Here is a 23,777-nt window from a genome sequence, read left to right on the forward strand (position 1 = left end):
AATAAAGTAACATGATCACTTAACATGTCATAAATCACCCCTGAATATTGTCTTTTGTTCTTCTAGGGTCTTGTTTTCAACCAGGAATGAGGCCATTTGAATCAACTCTTTGTACTGGTGCAAAGAAGAGAGCTCTTCATCTACCTCCCACAGGCTCCCCTGCCCTTGACTCCTTGCCACCCATCATCTTCTCTGAACAGCGACAGCCTGAACGGGAACCCTGGAAGTCAGGGGTCATGCACCCAACAGCCGGAAGGATGGCTCTTTCCGGCATGAGAGCTATAGGACCACCTGCTCTTTTCCAGATGTCAGTTGAAATCTCAGAAGAGCAGACAAACCATTCTGATTCCTCTCCTCCCTGTCCCACCCCACACTCCCTGGTTCCCAAAGGCTCTGACAATAAGCGTGCACTTTACATTAATAGGATAGCTAGAAGTCATTGTTGGGAAAATTTTAGAAGGTAATGAATGCAGTGCCACATCTTTGATACAAGCTGCATGGTTACATATAAGCGCATGATGATCTCTTTGCCCCATTGGGTGAACCTTGCCTTTGACAACACCCTGTAGTGTGTGGAGGCACAGAGAACAGTGGTGCCCATCCCCGGGCACGGAGATCCCTGTCCAGATCCACGCCAAAGAAGATATGGTCCTGGATACAATCATTGAGATGCAGCAGCAACCACTGCCTTCTTCAGGATGGAGGGACCAATAAGAAATACAGATGCCCCGCTAACTCTGTGGGACAAAGCTGACTTGGCCACTGATGGGCTATGTTCTTAACTGACTTAACCTCTCTTAAAGTTGCTGTCCTGACAGATGGCAAATGACCTACATGGCCAATGGATGCCATTTTCTTTTTCTTTTCTTTTTTTTTGAGGGGGAGGCTTATTTGTTTTCTTGACCTATAGCCTTCCTAGAACATGTTCTTCAATGTCTAAGAGACCATTGCCGGCCCCAAGGCCAATTAGAGTAAAGCCTCCAGCTAGGTTTTGCTGCAGTTTATAACGTTAAACATTTGCAAGCAATCTGATTCAAGGCATTCATCTTGTGATATTTAGAATTTAGGCCCTTTTATTCTCCAGCTGGTAGAGAAAAAAAAAAACAGCTGCAGTGAAGACCAATTGAATAGCTTAGCCCTGACACAGGTTGCAGAGAGAGTGTTGTGGAACTTCTCAGTTCATGGGGCAGGAACCTGACCTACTTGTTCTCAGTCATTTCCCCTGAAAGCTAGATGTGACTTTTCTGAAAATGGACTGCCTCCCTGCCAAAGCATAGGCAGGATGTTTGGACACATTGTCTCCTTTCTATGACCTATTAAATGTCATTTATGTACTCCAGAGCAGAGACCATTATTTATGGAGTGGGACTTGACAGAAAGTTCCCTGGAGTGACAGGGACATATGAGGAGTCCTTCCCTGCAGGACGCACTTTTAGTGAAAGTTGAATTAATTTAGAAGGTAAAATGCGGCTCAGTTTAAACAATACATTTGGGATGATGAGAGATAAAAAGCATGCAATATGGATAAGTGAAATTGCTCTGTGTTGGGTGGGCGGGGGAAGCTTTCACAAAATAAATATTTAGCTAGATGTCAAATTTGCATTCTCTAAGCAGAGCTGTCACCAGCCTCTAAGGAATGAACAAAGTCTGAGGATGGGAGCAAGCAAAGCTGGTAACAAAAGGGTTAATGGAACCAATAAGCACAGCTGCAACTTTTTACCCAGACCTTTTTCATTTGCCCTTAAATTTCCGAGTCTCCTTCTTCTGGAAGGTGGATTGGAGGCTTGTCTTTGCATCGCCTCCATTTGGGTGCCTTTCAAATAAGCCCTTTCCTTGCTGCCCCCTTGATGTCTCAGTGATCATCTTTGCTGCCTGTCAAGCACATGAATTTGGCAAGCTAGCCAGGAGCTTTTTGCCTGTGGTTCGTGGGCCCCCAGCGTGTACTGGGAGTCCAGTGAGGACTCCGAGCACCTGCCTGGGCATTCTTTCCTAGGGACCTTCCCTAGGCAACCCCCCCACCTGGGTGCCGCTAACCTTTGGCACTCAATTTAACTCTTGCTGCAAGAAAAGGGTTTTGGGGTTTGGTTTGCACAGACAGACACAGCTCATGGTGAGTACTTCGTGGGGAATAGCACCTGAGCATATTTCTTCCTCCTCTCTGGCCGGGCTCTCCCTCTCTTAGATTTCCTCCTCCCATTCAGTTGTCTCCATATAGGCAGTGTGGGTTCTCATCACCGTCTTTTCTAGCTTAAGAAACTGATAAGGAAGCCATTTGGTTCAGTCAGTGATGCTCCGACCCTTAGGCAGGAAGTAGAAAGCCATCTGGTTCAGTTGGTGAAGCACTAACTTCTGGGGAGGAACCAACACTTGCAGAGGTACCCTAGGCTTCATTTGGTTTGTTTGCTGCTGCAGCTTTGGGTAGGTTTCCATACAACTGACCATGTTCTAATTGGAAAATGGGAAATGACAATTTGATTCCCAGATGCAGCCGTTGGGCCGTATTCTCCAAAACTGAGCAATCTTTTTTTTCTTTTAAGCATTGCTTGGCCACAATATTCAGAAAGGTGACCAAGTAATGGTTCCATGAATTATAATACTATCTTGCAATCAAACTTATTTTGTAAAAGAGAAAAACTTGTAAATTGGGCCTCTAAAATTTTGTTTGCATCTTTGCATTTGTATGTTTTCATGTATGTGGTATGTTGTGAGATAATTTTTCTACCTTCAAAGGTGTTGCTAAAATAAATTTGTAAAAGAGCCCTATTTAGTTGGTTTAAAGGCAAGTGCTTATAAGAATTTGGACATTCTAAAACTCAGAAAGATAGAAACTAACTCAAATGTATTTCAAATTCATGCAATCTTGGAAAATACTCAGTAGTAAAACTAAGGGTTGTTGGTTTAATTAAAATGGACATGTTTTTAGAATTATCAGCATTAGGGGCGCCTGGGTGGCGCAGTCGGTTAAGCGTCTGACTTCAGCCAGGTCACGATCTCGCGGTCCGTGAGTTCGAGCCCCGCGTCAGGCTCTGGGCTGATGGCTCGGAGCCTGGAGCCTGTTTCCGATTCTGTGTCTCCCTCTCTCTCTGCCCCTCCCCCCGTTCATACTCTGCCTCTCTCTGTCCCAAAAAAAAAAAAAAAAAAAAGAATTATCAGCATTAAATGTAAAACTCTTATTTCACTCATGTTTATTGAAAGTCAAATAAGTCAAATAAGTTCATAAGTTTCCATTCCATTTGTCAGGAAAAAAAAAAAAAGACCTGAGAACTTTGTCAAATGCCTTAGAAAGTTTTATGGGCAATATAAGAACAAACAGATGTAAACAATTTTAATAAATGTAATTAAGACTACTTAAAATAAGGGAAACAACTCTGTATGCAAGGAAAGCAAGACTGGTTATTTAAAGAGGGAAAACTTAGGACAAAATCTGAATGAATGTAAAAGGAACATTGCAGAAGGTTTGTGAGAAGGGAATCTTTGGAAAGGAATTTTGTGCACGGTCAGGACAAGGATTATGGAGATTAGTGTGTAAACAAGTGTGTTAGGGAGTGATCAGCACCTGGCAAGGAGAAGGGGAGGGTAAGAGCAAGGTTAGGCAGGAGTTGAGTGGTAGCACATCAACAGAAACCTTAGCTAACTCTCTGAGGAGTTCCAAATGTTGGATTGCCCTTCAGAATCCTCCTAAATTGGGACAAAAGGGTCGGACTTTTATACCCTCCTGTTGAACAGTCATTGGATGTGAGCACCTGGGGAGAAGGCATGCCCTTGGCAAGGCAGCTGTCTTCAGTCAGGGCAACCCCCCAGTGGCATCAGAGAGTTGGGGACCATCGGTGGTGTCCCTACAGCCCAGAATCCGACATTTCTGATGGGGATTCTGGTCAGCACATCCCAGCACCCACCACAGGAACTCAGATCCACACGGTTCCCTGGACTTCCTGGTCTCAACATCAACATGGGAAATAACAGGTAAGAAAAAAGGGAGAGGGGTGCCTGGGAGGCTCAGTCGGTTAAGCGTCCGACTTCGGCTTAGGTCATGATCTCGCGGTCTGTGAGTTCGAGCCCGGCGTCGGGCTCTGTGCTAACAGCTCAGAGCCTGGAGCCTGTTTCAGAGTCTGTGTCTCCCACTCTCTGACCCTCCCCCATTCATGCTCTATCTCTCTCTGTCTCAAAAATAAATAAACATTAAAAAAAAAATTAAAAAAAAAAAGGGAGAGATTGAATCATTTTTTAAAATTCATCTTCCTGGAAAGAATGAGTCTTAATATTATAAGTATACCAGTAAAAGATTAGAATTTGGTGTGTCTCTGTTAAAATGAGATTTTTCTTAGATTATTGGTCTAAATTATAAATAAAAGTTTTTTATCTTTAAACTGTCTAGAAAAATGAAGCTTCTATGTTTTGTCTTTACTAGGTATTTGATTACTTAATGCTGCATCTTCTCAATATTAAAAGTTACAACTATGTAACCCTCTGCATTTACCTTAGAATCTTATTGCCACCTTCGCTGTATAATTTTACAATGATCTCTAATTTTATTTAGGCATGTGCTTTAAAACCTTGATATTTCAGAAACACTTCCCAAAATTAAGCTTCTAAATTAAATCTTTTTGACTAATTAGGCTTGTTTGTTATGTCAAATCACATGGGAAGCATTATCAAATAAGTGATGATAAATCTCCTTAGGTTATGTTACATGGTTGAATGCTAGAACTGTTCAGAATTTGTATAAAATTCCTAAGGTGTTGATATGTCCTGGTGTAATGCCATCACTTGCAATTCTAATTATTAAAGTGTTGTGTGTCACAGAATTTTCTTGTCAATTGCATTGTAATAACAAATACAGGTCTCTGATATCTTTAAGGTCCTAAAACTAAATCTGGAACTAATGGGAAAACTACAGACAGACTCTTGTTAAAAACATTGCTGGTTCTCTAAAGTTTGCTATTCCAGATTTAAGGCTACCTATGATTTGTAGAAATTTTGTAAGATATTCCTTTGTAAACAAATATTTACATTTATCTTTGTCTCCCTACCTGATCCCTCCAGAATTCAGACACTTCTATTTTCATGGCAATGTATTTATTTGCATAAGTTTAATAAGAATCTGTTCTCCTGATGTCAGAACACAATGGAAAAAACATTGGTTATATTGCCAAGGCTTTGACTGGAATGTCCTAATTTAGGGAGATATGCATAGACTCAGCTATGACCAGACTGCTTTAAGGAATTAAGGTTGACTTCATGGAGCCAATGTAGTCTCTGAAAAATCAGCCTGATACCTTGCTTACAGGGTTCCAGCAGGCTTCCCAGGTGAGTAAAGAAGGTCACTTCCTGGCAGGTGCAAGAACCTCAGGACACTTGGGGGAACTTGAGAAGAGAGGAATTCAGCCAAACCTGTAGGAATTGCAGGTAAAATCTGATGGCAAGTATTTGGCTTGGCTTCTTAGCCTTGAGAGGCAATCAAAAGTTCAATCTGAAAATCAGATATGAAATTCAATATGAAAGTTTCCAGGAAAGCAGATGTAAAAAACAAGCAAACAAACAAAAACCTATATGGCAAATCACTGTTTTGCTGCACTTAGGGTAAATAATTAGGCCAAGTTTGTCATAACTGGACTTATTTTAGAAACAAATTAGTCCTAATTTAATTATCTTTGGAAATGGGGGTGATTTTAGAGAAATTCTATTTCAGTAACACACCTTTGTTACTAGTTAGATTCTAGTTCTGATTAACTGTCTTTTGAGTGTTTGTTGTTTTGCCTATAACTGAGCTGGGTTCTGAATTCTGGTTTCCTCAAATGTCTGGCTATGACTCTCCAAACTAATATTTCCTATTTTCTCCCATTCTATTGACACGCAATCACTGAGAAATAAAACTGTTCTTTTTACGGAAGCAAACTGAAGCTAGACAACTTGAGGTAAACTTCGAGAAAAACTGCCGTGATGCCCCATGTTTAGACTGTCTTTATGCCTGTTGCTTCATAAACCACTCAAAGATCACCAGAGACATACAGATAATTGAGCAAGTTTATTCCAGACATCCTGATCTGATGGATTTGCTATTGGAAAATCCAGAGTTTGAGATGTTTATGGACAAGAACAGTTGTATGGACCCAAAACCATTAAGAGCTGATTGCAATGGTGACCCATCAGCTATTGTCCACTGCTGAGGACACCAGAAATTAGACTGATTGCCCAAGGGAACAACTGGGCAGATCAAGCTACCAGGCTGGCGGCCTATACTAAGGTCCAAAACTCTCTATAATTATAGACTTTAGTGCTAGACATAGATTTAACTAAAGTATCAGCCCCAATATTCCTTGGAGGACAAAAAAAAAAAAAAAAGCTAAGGAATGGGGATTTAAACACCATGCTGACATTAAAGCCAGCTGGAAATATAATGAATCCTTATTTCAGAACGTCTTATGGGAGAAATAATTAACTATATTCACCCAAGCACCTATTATGGGTGAGATGCTACTCTTCAGTGGATCCAGAAGTATATTGCAGATCCCAATATTTAGAGAACTATTAAAAATGTGACAGCTGGACTAAAAAACAATCTTAAGACTGGGCCCGTCCCAGTGTTAAAAGGTATGCAATTTAGAGACACCAAACTTGGAGAAGATTGGCAGGTAGATTTCACCATGATACCAAAACAACAGGTAATTTTTTATATTTTCTATTTGTAGACAACTTTACAGACTGGGTTGAAGCTTTTCCATGCTGTTCAGAGAAGTCCTCAGAAATTGTCAAAACACTTGTAAGCAAAATCATTCCTAGGTTTGAATTGCTGCTAATAACTCAGAGCGACCGTAGAGCTGCATTTGTGGCAAACGTCATACAAGCAGTGTCCAAAGCCTTGGGAATTAACAGAAATTAAACTCCTTCCCGGAGACCCAAATAAACTGGAAAAACAGAATAAATGAACTTTAGCTAGGATATGCCAAGAAACCAACTTGGGAAAAAGCCTTGACAGGTGCCTTGCTTTGGGTTAGAGCAGCTCCTTAGAAGTAGGCTTGGTTTAAGCCCCTGAGAAATGTCATATGGAGGAGTCTACACTTTTTTCATGACTTAAGAGTTCCTGGGGCACCAGGGGTGCCTTGGTGGCTCAGTTGGTTGAGCGTCCAACTTTGGCTTAGGTCATGATCTCACGGTCGGTGGGTTTGAGCCCCACATCAGGCTCTATGCTGACAGCTCAGAGCCTGGAGCCTGCTTCGGATTCTGTGTCTCCCTCCCTCTCTACCCCTCCTCTGCTCTCTCTTTCTCTCTCTCTTTATCTCTCAAAAATAAACATTATTTTTTTTTTTTTTTAAAGTTCCTGGGGCACCTGGATGGCTTAGTCGGTTAAGCATCTGGCTCTTGACTTTGGCTCAGGTCACGATCTCATGGTTCATGAGATTGAGCCCTGTGGCCAGGGCAGAGCCTGATTGGGATTCTCTCTATCTCTTTCCCTCCCCTGCTCATGCTTTCTTTCTCAAAATAAATAAATAAACATTAAAAAAAAAAAAAAGTATGAGTCCTGTCCTGTCAGGAACTCTATCAGGTACGTTCAGTACATACATTTGCTTCCAGCAGGTTGAAGCACTCCACAGATGTGCCCTTACAGCACCCGAATCCTGGACTTAGTGTTACTGAAGCTGGAAGACCAAACACCCAGAGCACCAACTCCAACTTCCTTGTACAAAACCTTGCAAGGTGCTGTTGACCACCCATCCCTCAGTGAAACTAAAGGGAATTAAGCCATGGATTCATGACACTCAAATTAGAAGAATCCATAGGTTCCTTATATCCTGTCAGCAAGGAGAACATCAAAAAGAACCTCGGTTGGACCAGGAAGCCTCTGAAGGACTTGTAACTATTTAGGAAAGCTAGTTCAAAGAAATATATGGATAAGTACAACAAGCTACTTGGTTAAAACAAATCTCCCTGAAGGCTCTAGATAAACTATAGTACAAGAACTACTATAAAAATATAAAAATCCAGGTAATGTAAAATGTTGAGTTTCAGCATAGAGCTAAAGATTACTAAAAGAGCGCAGAAAGCTCCCATTCCTCTCATCCTGATCTTTGCCCCATTTTAGCAGGAAGTGGCTAGAATAGTCATTGTCCCAATTTCCTCAAGAATGAGAAAGGATCAAAAGACTGGTAACCTAAGGGTTAACAGGACTAATAAGCACAGCTGCAGCTTTTACCCAGACCCTTTTCATTTGCCTTTAAATCTCACAACCCTCCTCCTTCAGGGAGGTGGATTGGAGGCTTGCCCTCCTGTCTGTTCATCTCCTCCTTTGGCAGCCTCCTGAATAAAGCCTTTCCTTGCTGCATGCTCCATGTTCTAGTAATTGTCTTTGCATGTTCTAGTAATTGTCTTTGCTGTGCATCGGGCAGATGGACTTGGGTGCAGTTACAAAAAAGTTATCCTATCCTTGCACTATTTTTGTTTGTTTGCTTTGCCTGATACCTGGACTTCATAGTACATCGATTACTACTTCTTAATCTTTTATTCATTCAATCAACAAATAGCTATTATGTACCTGCTGTGTGCCAGTCCTTGGCATAAGCACTGGCTATCAGGGTCAACATTGCATCCTCCCTACTCTCACGTTGCTTCATCAAGTTATCCACAAATGCATAATTACAAACTGATTTAAAGTGGCTTGGGGAGCATAGGAAAAAGTGTTCCTGAAGAAGATGGACATGAACTGAGAGGAAGGAGGAAAGCCAGAAGGATGTGGCTAATGGACAATATGAAAAATAGCCATGAGATTTGGCCACATGGAGTTTGCCAATGACCTCAGGTAGAATTTTGTTGATGTTTCTAACATGGAAGCCAGACAGTAGTGTTCTAAGAGGGAGGGAGTGGGAGGATAAGTAATTTAGACAGCAGGAAAAACAAAAACCCAAACCCCACTTTCAAGAGCTTTGGTAAGAAAAAAAACAGAACAGAGAGAATGTTAGCTGGAGGGTTCGAGGACAAAAATAAAAACTTGGTAGTTTAGCCTTCTGTCATCTCAGCTGCCTACACCCATCTCTGCCTATGATGAAAATAGCACGTGGACCAGATAGTTGCCCAGAGTGAGTGGTGCTTGGACAGGAACCAAAATTACACTCACACAGGAACATTCATTTGGTAAAGTTTAATATATGCAAAAAAAGTTCAATGATAGAAAAACCATCCTTTGTACAAGGCAGTAGCTGTATGAACTATAATTCCTCTTGCATTTACAATGGAATTTTACCTGTTTCAATTCAAATTTTTTTTTTTTTTTAAATTTCTGGGCACACTAGACTAGCATAATTAGGCTAAACATTTTGTTTTAAATTTACTATCTCTTAATATTCTGTTATGTGAACAAATCTATACTAATGGGGTATACTAGCATTCTACCTTAGTGGATTATGTAGACCCCTGGCATTTCACTGGCTGATTAAAATATTTAGAAAATTAACTCTTTCAAGGCAACAGCAGATTATTTCTACTCTGGGAGTCAGTGCTGCTGCTGCTGCTGAAATGAATCCAACCGACATCTGCAACACAGTAAAACAAAATCTGAGGATAACATTCTACATGTTTAAATTCCCCTTGAAGTCATTTTTACCACTACAGTTTTGGATGCCTCTATTTTCATGGACATCAACAAGTCTCACATTTACATTAATTGCATAAGAAAGCGCATTGCCATTTTATTTACGGGAAAAGATCAGTCTTCCCTGTGCTAAAAGGACACCTCTAATATTTTTTTAAAAACAAGGATGGGAAGCTAAGTAACTAACACTACACCCACGGAAGGCAGGCATCCTTAACTAAAAGCCAGGAAGAAAGAGCCTGATGGCATTCCAAGTGTTAAATAGATTAATTCACAGAAATCGATCCAAGGGCCTGGGGTATTCTGCTGTTTCTCTTGACATTCTCACCTCTGGCTACTATATATTTTTCTACAAAGAAAGTACTTAGGAAACAGCATGTCTAATAAACTCAGAGGGAGTCACTGTTGATCAGATTCGGAAACCACATTCTAAAAAAAAAAAGGAAGGCAGCCAACCTGCGCCCCCCGTTGTGGTATGTGAGACCCACTGACTAGAAACCAATTTTAAAAGCTATTCGAGTTCGCCTGCCTGGATGCGCATCTTTTTCCTCAAGAAGTGAGCAGAAGAAAAATGCCAGGGTTATTTTGGAAGCACCGAATTACAAGATCTGGAATAAGCAGCTTCATCAGACAGGCAGCTAGAAAATCCTGTTTGCAAAACAGCTCCCACTAGCTTCTTTAATGTCCGAAGTGAGACTCAATTTCGGCTAGAAAATGCACGCCTGTCAGCGGTAAGGAAGAGGTATGGTGGCGCTCCCCGCCCCCCCCCCCATCAGAAACACGGTTGCCTGGGTGAACGGACCGCGGGAGCGCTGTGTGTTCCACGCGCAGAACTGACCCGGTACAGTCGCTGTTACTCTCCCAGTCCTAAAGGACAATCTCTTTGAGGCGTCCGGGGAGAACATCCCGACCAGCTGGTTTGAAGCAGGCAGCCGGGGCTGCGCGGTGGCCGACTACCCCTCCGGGCACGAAGGTCAGTAAGGTAGCCAGGTTAAAGGCACAAAGGAGAGGAGGGGCGAACTCCGGCACCCTCGCCTTAGGTGTCGGGGCGTTGGGACAAATCCAGCGGTCCCGGGAACTAGCCGAGGAGAGACTTGGGACTCAAGCAGGGCAGAAGGTGGGCAGAGCCCCTTCTCCCCGCAGCTTTTACCTGCCACATCCGAAGCACGGCCACCGGCTCTTGCTGAGTCCGCGCCTCGGCTCCCGACTGGACAGCAGCCACTCCTTCCCCAGCCTGCACCTGCAGCTGAGCCGGCCCTCTTCGGACTGGGCAGTCTCCGAGACATTCCAGCGCCCAGGTCCCATGGCTGGGACTTCTCGGCGCCCCGCTGGGACGCCCCGGCAGCTTGTCGCGGCGCTCGCCTACGTGCTCCTGAGCTGCCCCGTGCTACATGGACAGGTGCCCTCGCCTGGGACTGAAGCCCACCCTGCGCTTTACTGGCCCACCTGGGGCGCACCGGGCCTCAGTAGCCCCGACGGCCCTAGCGTCCTGATCGCCAACCCCGGACTCCGGGTTCCTGTGGGCCGCTCGCTTTGGCTCGACCCGCTCCGGGACCTGGTGATTCGAGTGCAGCCGGGGGACTGGTGCGAGGTGACGGTGCTGGAAGCCCTGCCGCTGAGCCACGGCGCGCTCTCCCCCGGCCGCTTCCCCTGCGCCTTCGGACCCCGCCAGGTGCAGTACACCCACTTCGGCTCCCGAAGCCCCGGGCGCGCTCGGGTGCGGCTGCAGCTGCGCTACGACGCCCCGACTTATACGCTAGCACTGCCCTTCACGCTGGCTGTGGACGTGGTGTTTCCCCAGCCGGAGCTAGTGATGCGCAACAGGCCTTTGGCGGTGGAGAAGCTGCGGGGCTGGAGCCACGCCATCGACAAGAGAGTACTGGACTTTGCGTCCCTGGTGTCCGCAGGCTCTGCCCCCAGCAGGTGCCGGCTCACCCTTCTTCCTCCCCAGGGCGGCCCACTGCCCAAGTATGGGCGTTTGGTGGACGCCATGGGGGCCCCTCTCCCCAGGGGCAAGGGCGTAGACTGTGAGGCTTTTGTCAGAGCTGGGGTGCGCTACCAGCATACCGCCACCACCCTGTCGCCCAGTCGGGACTATGTGCCCTTTATGGCGGAGCTGCTAAGGCCAGAAGACAGAGGCGCGGGGTCAGCCGAGGTGCTGCTCCGTGAGCATTTCCAGCTGCTGGTGAACATCCGCGACGGAGTAGAGAACACCGCACCTCGGCCCAGTTTTGTGGCCCTGATGATGATGGAGGTCAATCAATTCTTGCTGACAGCCCTGACCCCTGACGCACTGGCTGCGGAAGACACGGAGTCTGACCCTGATGACCTGGTTTTCAACATTCTCAATGCCCCCACAACCACACGAGGGCACGAGGGGTACGTGGTCAGCACTGACGACCCCCTGGGCCTTCCAGTCTCCTTCTTCACCCAGCGGGAGCTTCGGGAACTGAAAATTGCCTATCAGCCCCCTACAAAGAAATTGGATTCAGAGCAGCTCTTCCAGTTGGAGCTGGAGGTGGTGGACGGAGATGGTGCCACCTCAGACCCCTTTGCCTTCATGGTGATAATGAAGCCCGCGAACACTCTGGCCCCAGTGGCTAGCTATAACCGGGGACTGCTGCTATTTGAAGGTCAGTCCAAGCCCCTGTCCAGCACCCACAGCCTTCAGATCAGTGATAACGATAACCTGGAAGAAGTGACAGTAACTGCAGTTAGGGGCTTAAGACATGGGCAGCTGATGGTTCTTGGGGCACCCGCTGGGTGCAAGCATTTCACACCGGTGGACCTGGCAGCAGGGCGAGTGGTTTACCAGCATGATGGCAGCAACACCTACAGTGACAACATCATCTTCCGGATGGAGGATGGACACCACCAGGTGGAATTCCTCTTCCCCGTCACCATCATACCTGTCGATGATGAACCACCAAAGGTCAAGGCCAACACCGGGCTCTCTGTTACAGAAGGACATGTGGTCCAGATTTCCCCCTTTGTCCTGAGTGCTACTGATATTGACTCTGAGGACTCAACCATCCACTTTGTGCTGGAGGACCAGCCTCTGGAATGGAAAAAGGAAGAGGGAGGGCGGTATCTAGCCCCTGGTTCCTCCTACTCCAGTCAGTACCAGGGGGAGATGCTGCTGCGGCAGACTGAACCACCTCTGTCCCCTGAAGATGAGGACTGGTCTTATGTGGAAAGAGAAGGACTTTATGAGAAGGTGGTGACTGAATGGCTTCAGCAAGACATAATGGGAGGGAAACTCTTCTACCGCTATCTCGGACCCCATAGCCCTCAACCTGTAGTGGCCCGGCTGACTTTCCGTGTACAGGATGACCATGAGCCACCCAATCTATCCAACCAACACTTCTTCACTGTCAGGGTCCAACCAGTGGATCTAAAGAGTCCGGAACTATTTCCAGGAACTACTCTAGAAATGACTGTGCAACAATACCAACTCACTCACTTCCAGAAGAAATTCCTCCAATATACTGATGAGGACTCAGATGACCAGAACCTGTGGTACACCCTGCTGACACCCCCAACTGACACAGATGACAACCACCAAGTCCTGGCTGGAGAAATTGTCCTCACTGATTCGCCAGACATGCCCATCATGCGCTTCACCCAGGCCCAGGTAAATCTGCACCAAGTTGCCTATCAGCCCCCACAGAAGATGCTGGGTGTCACACGACGGGTTGTGCAGTTCACCTACCGAGTGGAGGATGCTGCAGGCAATAGTGTGCCTGGCACATTCACGTTACTCCTAAAGCCTGTGGACAATCAGCCTCCCAAAGTCACCAACAGAGGCTTTACTGTCTTAGAGGGAGAAAGTTTTATCCTCAGCAGGAATGAACTGGGTGTCATAGATCGTGACACAGATGTTGACCAGATTGTCTTCATATTAGTCTGGGGTCCCCAACATGGACACTTGTACTACTTAAACAAACATATGACCCCAGGAGAGCTTTTCACGCAAGCTGATGTAATTAATGGGAGTGTCTCTTACCAGCACAGCAGAGACCAGACTACCAATGACACCTTCCATCTGGAGGTAAGTGACGGGGTTCACCACATACCCATCACCATCCAGATTTCTGTGCATCCCACTACAGCTGACAAAACTCCCAGGATCTCTATTACAGGTGGTCCGTTATTAGATGTTTCCATTGATGTACTAGAGAACAGAGCCGCTGAGATCACCATGGGCATCATACATGGCAAAAAGAAGGGCACAGATGACTTGATGTTGTCTTTCATTTTGGAAGATAGCCCAAAATTGGGTACTATTCTCGTGCATGGTTTACCTGCAGAACGATTCACCCAAGAGGACCTCATCAGTGGGGCAGTAGTCTATGTCCACACTGGGGGTGAAGTTGGTTTCCAGAAACAACATGATGCCTTCAGCCTCACCCTCTCCAAGGGTTCTTATCAGTGGTTGGTGGGGAACAGCATAGTGGAAAGAGTGCAGGTGCAAGTGGTTGTGCTGCCTGTGGACAATGTGGCACCCAAAGTCTCAGTGGCAGAGTCTTATATTGTTGATGAAGGTGGGAAGAGTCCCTTGACCTTACAACATCTCAGTATTGAAGACGTGGACACACCCCAAGATGAAATCCTATGCACAGTGACTAGTCAGCCAGCCTCTGGCTACCTGGAAAACATTGCACCAGCTCCTGGCTCAAAAGAATCACGGGCTGGTAGCCCCATCAGTGCTTTCTCCATCAGTGATGTCCAAGTGAGGCATATCAATTATGTACAGAGTATTCACAAGGGGGTAGAGCCACAAAAAGATCAATTCACCTTTTATTGTTCTGATGGCATCAACTTCTCCCCAAATGTTGTCTTCCCCATAATCATTTTACCCGCCAATGACGAGCAGCCTGAACTTTTTGCTGGTGAGTTTGTGGTATTAGAGGGGATGAGCCTGGTCATAGACACCCCACTGCTCAATGGAGCAGATGCTGACTTGCCACAGAATGAGCTTCGCTTTCAGCTCACAGCCCTCCCTCGGCATGGACGAATCGTACAGCAGCTGGCCACAGGCAGCCAGCCCATCCACAGTTTTACCTTACAGGAGATCCAGGAGGCCTCCACCATTGTGTATGAGCATGATGACTCCGAGACCACAGAGGACAGTTTTGAGGTCTGGCTGAGTGACGGCAAGCACGTTACCCACAGGAAGGTACCCATTGTGGTGATCCTAGTGGATGATGAAACCCCTCAGCTGACCATTAATGATGGGCTGGAAGTAGAGACCAGACACACTAAGGTCATTACAAATTGGGTCCTCAAAGCCACAGATCTTGACTCCGATGAGAAGAGCCTCAGTTTTGTCCTCCGTTCAGGGCCTCAACAAGGGCTTCTACAGCGACTGAGAAAACCCAGAGGGGAGGTGAGGAACAACCTCACCCTTGGGATGAACTTTACCCAGGATGAGATTAACAGAGGCCTCATCTGTTACACTCACACAGGCCAAGAAGGAGTTCTTGACATTGTCAAATTTGATGTGACTGATGGGATTAACCCTTTGATAGACCGCTCCTTCTATGTCACTGTTGGCAGTTTAGACAGAGTCTCACCTGAGGTGGTTAGCAAAGGGATTACCCTGACAGAAGGTGGCAGAGTGACCCTTACCACCAATCTGCTTACCACCAGCGACATCAACAGCCCTAATGAACAGCTTCACTTCAGAGTCACACGGGCTCCTAGCCTGGGGCACTTGGAGAGCTCTGACCACTCTGGGAAGCCCATTGCCTCTTTCACTCAGCTACAGTTGGCTAGCAACAAAATATGCTATGTCCACACTTCAAATGATGAGATAAAGATGGACAGCTTTGAGTTTCAAGTGACTGATGGACACAACCCTGTGTTCCGAACCTTCAGGATCTACATCATAGATGTGGATGATAAGAAACCTATCTTGACCATCCACAAACTAATGCTGCAAGAAGGGGAAAACAAACAGATCACTCCCTTTGAGTTAACAGCGGAAGATAAGGATACTCCAGATGATCTTCTCCTCTTTACTATCACCCAGCTCCCCATCCATGGCAGGATTTTGTATAATGCCCACCATCCTGTGACCACCTTCACCAAGCGAGACCTGAATGACAACCTGATTAGCTACTGGCATGACGGCAGTGAGGCGACTGAAGACTGTTTCTCTTTGACTGTGACAGATGGCACTCATGCTGACTTCTATGTCTTCCCAGACACTGTCCTAGAGACACACAAACCTCAGGTAATGAGGATCCACATAAGTTCCCTAGATAACAGACTCCCCCAGATTGCCATTAACAGAGGTGCATCGGCCTTGAAGCGCCTTCACACTGGACACATGAGCTTCTTGATTACCAGCAGGTCTCTGAGGACAGAGGATCAGAACAGTGTCCATGGGCTCCTGAAGTATAAAGTGACCAGAGGACCAGAGCATGGCTTCATTATCAACACTGGCCTTGGGAACAAGAGTACACGAGTGTTTACACAAGGTTAGTAAACAATGTCCCCGATGCCTCTGTCCCTCTCCTTGAGCAGATTAGATCTCCCAGTTCTGTTTAAAATTGTCCCAAGCTCTGCATTTGCAGAAAAATTCTGATTCTGATGAAATACAATGGAATGCAAGATTATTCAGATAACAAAAAAAGGCAAGTAGTCTTTCTTCAGCTATTTCCTCAGGATGCCCATTTAACAGGAACCCTTAGACAGCTAGTAAGGCTTTTAGTTATGCCTTAAAATTACAGAATGCAGGTGGACAGCCTCTGAAAAATATCATCATAAGATATGATTACATTAATTTTGAAAATATCCATTGAATTTCAAATTTTAAGTAAAGAAGCATACTTAGGAATTGTTTTCATAGTTCATTAGTAAGTTTAGTTTTCTGAAGATTTTATTTTATATTTAGATTTTAGAGACAAATATTACACTGCACATTTTATTGTGTTCAAATAATTTTCAAGTAATTTCTGCATCTAAAAAAAAAAAAGGCATAGAACTAAATTTTCCTAAATGCGGAAGGATATGTTTGAAGGATTTTTTCTTTCTAAATATATTTGTTGTTACTACTAATGGTGAACTTGAGGCAGGTTCCTCTGTTTTCCCAGGCAATGTGACACCTGGTCGCTTTGGTAGCCCTTTACATTGTCTTAACACTTTATCGTGCAGCTCTGTGTGCATGAGATGTGAAGAGATTAAAGGAATTTTCTACATACGATACATTTAAACCTAAATGCAGTCTTAGAGTAAAACTTAGGAAGGCTGTTTAAAAAATAATTTAATTATCAGAGTACCTGGGTGGCTCAGCCAAGCATCTGATTCTTGATATGGGCTCAGGTTGTGATCTCACAGCCGTGGGATTGAGCCCTGTGTTGGGCTCGTGCTGAGGGTGAAGCCTGCTTGGGATTTTTCCTCTCTGTCCCTTAACTGCTCATTTTCTCCCTCTCTCTCTTTCTCTCCCTCTCCCTCTGTCCTTCCCTTCCTCTCAAATAAATAAAACTTTAAAATGAAAATAAAAAATAGTTTAGTTACATTTTCAGAATTGTCTCTAATGCCAATGAAATCATATATGGTTTTACAAGAGAGAGAAGAGACATAGAGAATCCCAAGCAGGCTCTGCACTACCAAAACGGAGCCTGATTAGGGGGCTCGAACTCAGGAACTGTGAGATCATGACCTGAGCCAAAACCAAGAGTCAGTCGCTTAACCGAGTGAGCCGCCCAGGCACCCCATAAGAATTATCTTTATAGGGGCGCCTGGGTGGCTCAGTCGGTTAAGCGGCCGACTTCGGCTCAGGTCATGATCTCGCGGTCCGTGAGTTCAAGCCCGGCGTCGGGCTCTGTGCTGACAGCTCAGAGCCTGGAGCCTGTTTCAGATTCTGTGTCTCCCTCTCTCTGACCCTCCCCCGTTCATGCTTTGTCTCTCTCTGTCTCAAAAATAAAAACGTTAAAAAAAAAAAAATTAAAAAAAAAAAAAAAGAATTATCTTTATAAATAAATACCCCCAAAATGCAAATTGTCTTTAAAATACTAATAATTACCAATACAAAACACAATAATAGACCCAAGGGACAAATTCTTAAAAATCCAAGAGAATAGGTAATAATAAAAAGTCATGATTTGATTCTCATTTTCTTTTTCCTTAGAATGCAGCCATTGTTCTTGTTTAAATTCATTTTGACAAATAGTTAATGAATAACTGCCATCAGACCAAGCTCCATGCTTTTGCAGAAGACCTAAAACCACATGGACTCACCTCTCCATAGAGGGCCCAGATGTTGTGAAACATGCACATCTAGAATGTCCTTTTTGGGGGGTATTATCCTAAAGTTCATACACATAGCCCAGTAACAAAATTTTAAACTAAGTTCTATTTTTGCTGGTATAACATTAAGAACAATTTAGATTCATGTTCACTTAATCGTTTTTAAAAAGTTAGATTTGTGTTCATTTCATCATTTTAAAATTTCTTCATTGTAGTATTTTCACGCCTTAAAATATTGACTTTTTTTTAAGTTTACTTATTCATTTTTGAGAGAGGGAGACAGACAGACAGACAGAGAGAAAGCAAGCAGGGGAGGAACAGAGTGAGAGAGAGAGAATCCCAGGCAGACGGTGCTCTGCCAGTGCAGAGCCCATCACAGGGCTGGATCTCACAAACCGTGAAGTCATGACCTGAGCCCGAAATCAAGACTTGTTCACTTAACCAACTGAGCCACTCAGGCGCCCCAAAATGTTGACGTTCTTAACATCCTCATTTTCTGTTGTGCCATTACGATGAGTGAAACTTGCTCTTTCATCAGCTGACGTTGATGAGAGCAGGATCTGCTACGTGTTGAATGAAGGCAGCAACGCCACAAAGGACCTCTTCTACTTCTCTGTTGAAGACAATGGTAAGTCAGTATTGAAACCTCAAAAGGGAGTCTTGGTTATTGAAAAGCAATGTGAAATTGAAAAAAACTAAATCATTTGCATAGTAATCACAATCAGTATATGTCCTAATACAAACAAATGAATTCTTTTTGCTTTTTTTGTGATCCCATGTCAAATGGTTCTTGACAAATGTTTTTTGGAAGGCAAAGCAATGAGGAATTTCAATAATGAGATATGAAGTATTTTACCTGACCTAGATTACGTGTGACATCCCATAAGCAGGTAAACCTTTTCTTCAGGAGATTCTGAGAATCTGACTGGTGACTTCTGTCATTCTGGAACACATTAGAAAATCCACCCTGGGGCGCCTGGGTGGCGCAGTCGGTTAAGCGTCCGACTTCAGCCAGGTCACGATCTCGCGGTCCAGTGAGTTCGAGCCCCGCGTCAGGCTCTGGGCTGATGGCTCGGAGCCTGGAGCCTGTTTCCGATTCTGTGTCTTCCTCTCTCTCTCTGCCCCTCCCCCGTTCATGCTCTGTCTCTCTCTGTCCCAAAAATAAAAAACGTTGAAAAAAAAAAAAAAAAAGAAAATCCACCCTTAGATTTTGTTAGGATTTTCAGCTCCAGAACTGAATCTTAGTGGCTCCTTCTCAGAATTGTAATCTTCCTGGATGCAGTGAAAAATATATTGACTGGCACAGAGGAAAACTTGCTTAAAAAATCGCCTGTGTGCTGCACCTATATTGGTTTACTCTGTCTTCAAAGTAGCGCAATGGGAAGCAACTAGCTAACAACAGGCACTCTCTTTACACAGCTAGGAATATGCTGACTATGTTGTCAGTGAAAAATTATTTTGCAGTATAACAAGATAATTGCAAAAATTATGTCCGTGTGCTGCTTGCCACTCAATAACTTCTCTCAGTATAAATCATTACTCATTCCCAGTAAGTAACATGCATTTTCTTCCTCAGTCTTGTGTAACCATTCAAGACTGTTTGGAAAGCAGACCTACATGAAGGCCATGTGGTATACTGAGCTTGAATCCCAACGGACCCCATGTGACCTTGAAGAAGTTACCTTGTCCTCTCTGTGGTTCATTTCACTCATCTGTAAAATGGCAGTCTTCATACAACTTCCAGAGGGCTGCCAAGAGGATTAAGTGAGATAATATGTGTAAGCCTTTGGCACAAAGTAGATGCTCATTAATAATGAGTTACCTTCTCCACTTCTAATGAGACGAACTATAGTGGAAACCACTAGCCCCTCCTCTCAATCTTCTCACTTAAAGTTTAAATGTTTATTTAATTTGGAGGGAGAGAGACAGAGCATGTGTATGAACAAATGGGGGGAGGCCAGAGAGGAGGAGGACAGAGGATCCAAAGCAGGCTCTGCCCTGACAGCAGGAAGCCCGATATGGGGCTGGAACTCACAAACTGTGAGATCATAACCTGAGCAGAAGACAGATGCTCAATCAACTGAGCCACCGAGGAACCCTTCGCATGAAGTTTAAAAACAGAGCTTTCCTTCATTCCCCAGGTTCCCAAGGATGAAAGTCCCTAAAAAGATGAAGATGAATTTAAGTCTTCTAAACTGATGCGCTAATGTAAAGCGCATTTGAGACCCAAATGATTTATAGTGACTATTCTTCTGATTTTGAGTGGGATGATATTCTAAAAAGATATATATCTGACTTGGACACTATGCTTTCTGGGCAACATCAGAAACAGAGTCAGTCTGTGTTGATAAATGTGAATTTTATATTGCAACCATTTTTAATATGTACTTTCTATGGGCCAGACAATGCTTATATACATTATGACTTTGGGTTTTTACTATAAAATAAGAGGTAAATGTTACGATGCCCATTTGAAAATGAAGGCACCAAGGTTGACTAACTGGACTCATGCCATACAGGTAATAAGAAGGTGAACTAGAATCAAACTCCGGTGTTGCAGGTTTCAAAGCCAAGGTTCTTAACCACTATTGCTATACCACCTCTGTTCAGGAAGATAAAATCATGAACAGAAGTCAGAGAATAAGGCAAAGATAGCACTTCTTCACCTAACAAAGGAGCCCCTAGCAAATTAAAGTGATAAGAATAATCAAGACTCTAAAACATTTGCAGATACATTTACTCATAGTTGGATCTTAAAACACATATGTATGTCCATATGCTGATTAAATATTTATGCATTTATTTGGGGCACCTGGGTGGTTCAGTCGAATAAGTGTCCAACTCCTGATTTCAGTGCAGGTCACGATCTCACAGTTCATGAGATTGAGCCCCGCATAGGGCTCTGTGTGCTGAGAACGACACAGAGCCTGCTTGAGATTCTTTCTCTCTTCTTTCTGCCCCTCCTCCTCCCCTACTCCTTACCTCTTTTGCACATGCTTTCTTTCTCTCTCCCTCTCAAAATGAATAAGTGACCTTTTAAAAAATATTTATGCATTTATTTGTTCCCTGGATTTTTTTTTATTGTGTTCTGAGTGCCATACACAGAGCTGAGATCCATGTTGCCATTTTTAGAATTCTTGGAATCGTTTACAATCGCTAAAGGACCCACTTAAACATTTTTGTACCAGGTATTTTTAAATTGTATAAATTTATTTCTCTACACTAGCCAGCTTCATCTTTTCTTTAAAAATATCCCAATTTTTAAACTATTTCCCAAATAGAATGGGATAGCATATAGCTTGACAGTGTATAGCACTTCCAGTTATTTAAGCTTTTGGAATTGGACACACTTCTAGGGATACATTTTCTTACCAATGGGCTGAAATAGAATTTGTTGTTGTTGTTGGTGGTGGTGGTGGTACCGACTTTGGAGGCATTAAAAGAAGACTGTGCCCTACCTCTAGGACCGTGCATTAGGCAAATCCTCAGGTGAGCTCAGGATCTTAAAGGTGAAAGCATTGTCAGTATGACTCTAGAGCTGCAATTTATTAAAACCCCAAAGCTTGACAGCAGGAAGGCTTTCAGTTCATAGGCTCTGAAACCAGGCTTCCTGCACTCAAACCCCAGTCCCACCGTTTAGTGGTTGTGTATCTTTGAGGAACTGTGCTTTCATTTGCTCATCTGTGAATTGGAGACAATCATAGTGTGTATCTCATAGGATTATTATGAGGATTTTATTGGTTTCCTATTGCTGCTATAGTGAATTACCACAAATTTAGTGGCTTAGAACAACACAGACTTGCAAGTCTGTCCGTCAGAAGTCCAAAATGGCTCTTACTGTGCTAAAATCAAGGTTTAGACAAGACTGCCTTTCTTTATGAACACCCTAGGGGAGAACCCATGTCCTTGCCTTTCCAGCTTTAGAAAATGTCCCATTCCATATTAAAAGCCATAAGTGTCCAAGTCCTTCTCATGTTGCTTTACTAAGGCACCAACTCTCCTCCCTCCCTCTTTCACTACAAGAACGCTTGTGACTACATGGGGCTTACCTGGATAATCCAGGATACTCTCCCCATCGCAGAATCTTTAATCACATCTGCAGAGTCCCTCTTGCCCTGTAATAAAACATACGTATGAGTTCTGGGAATTAAGAAGCGGACGTCTTTACAGGGTCATCATTCTAAGTACTACAAGTACTAAAGAAACAACCCACACAAGGCATTGAAGAGTGCCTGGCACAAAGCAAACACACAGTAGATGTTATTACCTTTAGAACTTTTAGCCGAGATACCAAATTTTTATTTCCCTTCTTTTAGATAAAAAGAAGTTTAACAATTTATTCCTGAAACTCTATGGGTAAATCAGTTAATTACTTAAAAAGGTCAACTTTAAACTATTATGGTGAGTTATCTTATTGGGGTATTGCCTGGAACTCTTGGTTTCTCATCCTTTTCTCTGCCCACTCATAAACTGATTCCGTATTTGTTAGAAGTCTGCTAAGGAGACAAAGGAAGAAGAGGAAGTAACTCAAATCCACTGTACAGGTTTTGCCCATGCTTGCTCAGCCTCTGCACAAAGGAATAGCTTGCCTATCCGCATCCTGTTTCCTGTATCAATTGTGCCTTTTTCTTTTTGTTCTGCTGTAGTTAAATGAAGTCGCACATGCCACAAACGTAATAGGATACGTTTCTTCTTTCCTCTCAAATAGTTATGAGCATACCTATACTTGTATACAGAGCTGAACTGGGAATTCACATGGAAATTTTTGTCAATGTACCTGGTTTGTATGTTGCATCAGTTGCTGCCTCATCAATTTTCAGTAACCAAGACTAAGGCCATTGCTGTTTAAGATCTCAGTCTTTTTTATAACATTGGTGGTAAACTTCATTATGTTCAAGGTTCTCATGAAACTCACTGGTGAAATAGAGAATACATTTTAGATTTATAAAGCTCTGAACTGTACCAGTTAAGCATACTGTCAAGTGCATTTGTATTCCTCCTTAAGTCATTATACTTATAGATTTGTCTTGAAATGTTGCACATCTCTACTATACGTAACACTGAACAGATCTGTTCCACTTACCATATAATAATATTAACTTAATATATATAGCACTTAACATTTCTCCAAAGTGTTTTACAGATGTTATTTCAATTGATCCTTACTATAACCTGTAAGATATAAGTTATCATCTCAAATTTTACAATGAAGAATGGATTTGAAGGATTAAAATGATGCAACCAAAGGAACCATCAGAAACATCAAGTCCATTCTTTCTAATTAGCCACACTGAATGATTATATGGGTGTGAGACAATTTTTAGTTTGGCGATGTACTGTAGATATGTCCTTAAGACCAGAAACAAATTGCTTTATTTTCTCTTAAATTATTCAGCGTCTAAAACCAGTTTGATTAACACTATGCATTTTGATATTTGCATTTGACCTGACACTTGCCTCATGGTCTGTATGAATACCAGTTTTCTGTTTAGGTGAACTGTCTTCTTCAAGTTATGAAAATAAAGTAGTGAACAATGATTTTTTTAGGACCAGTGATAGAACTAACCATAAGTCCAGTGAGTCTGCCCCTGTTTTTAAGGTAATATCATGCTTGTTTATTTAGAACTTTAAACTCCCTAGAACACATCTGTGAATTCAAGAGCAAGACAGAAAATGTCTCTGAGTAGTCCAATCAAAATCCATGGCCCAGTATTTTCACACTTGACTCAAAGAAGCCCTTTCCTGGAGTCTAATTACTCTTATTTCCCAAACAATTCTAATTTCATTTTAAATAAAAACAGTAATAAGAAGAGAGTGGAGGGTAAAAAGCAAAGAGTTACAGAATGCAGAAGGGATAGATAAGAATGAGCAGCTACAGAATTCAAATTCAGGAGAAACGAAGAGACAATATAGAGAAGAGACAAAATGTTCCATGTAT

The 23,777-nt window shown here is 43.5% G+C and overlaps 1 protein-coding gene across 1 annotated transcript in view; it reads left to right on the forward strand.

The window, feature by feature from the left end:
• Positions 1-10,186: 10,186 nt before the first annotated feature.
• FREM3 (FRAS1 related extracellular matrix 3) overlaps positions 10,187-23,777 on the forward strand; it is a 94,888-nt gene continuing 81,297 nt past the window's right edge. The window contains exons 1-2 of the mRNA XM_058721278.1: positions 10,187-16,068; positions 18,378-18,467. Of these exons, the coding sequence (XP_058577261.1) occupies positions 10,887-16,068; positions 18,378-18,467 (5,272 nt within the window). The 5' untranslated portion in view covers positions 10,187-10,886. The remainder of the gene's footprint in view (positions 16,069-18,377; positions 18,468-23,777) is intronic.

Source organism: Neofelis nebulosa, chromosome 3 (assembly GCF_028018385.1).
Source record: "Neofelis nebulosa isolate mNeoNeb1 chromosome 3, mNeoNeb1.pri, whole genome shotgun sequence".
Lineage (NCBI taxonomy): Eukaryota > Metazoa > Chordata > Mammalia > Carnivora > Felidae > Neofelis > Neofelis nebulosa.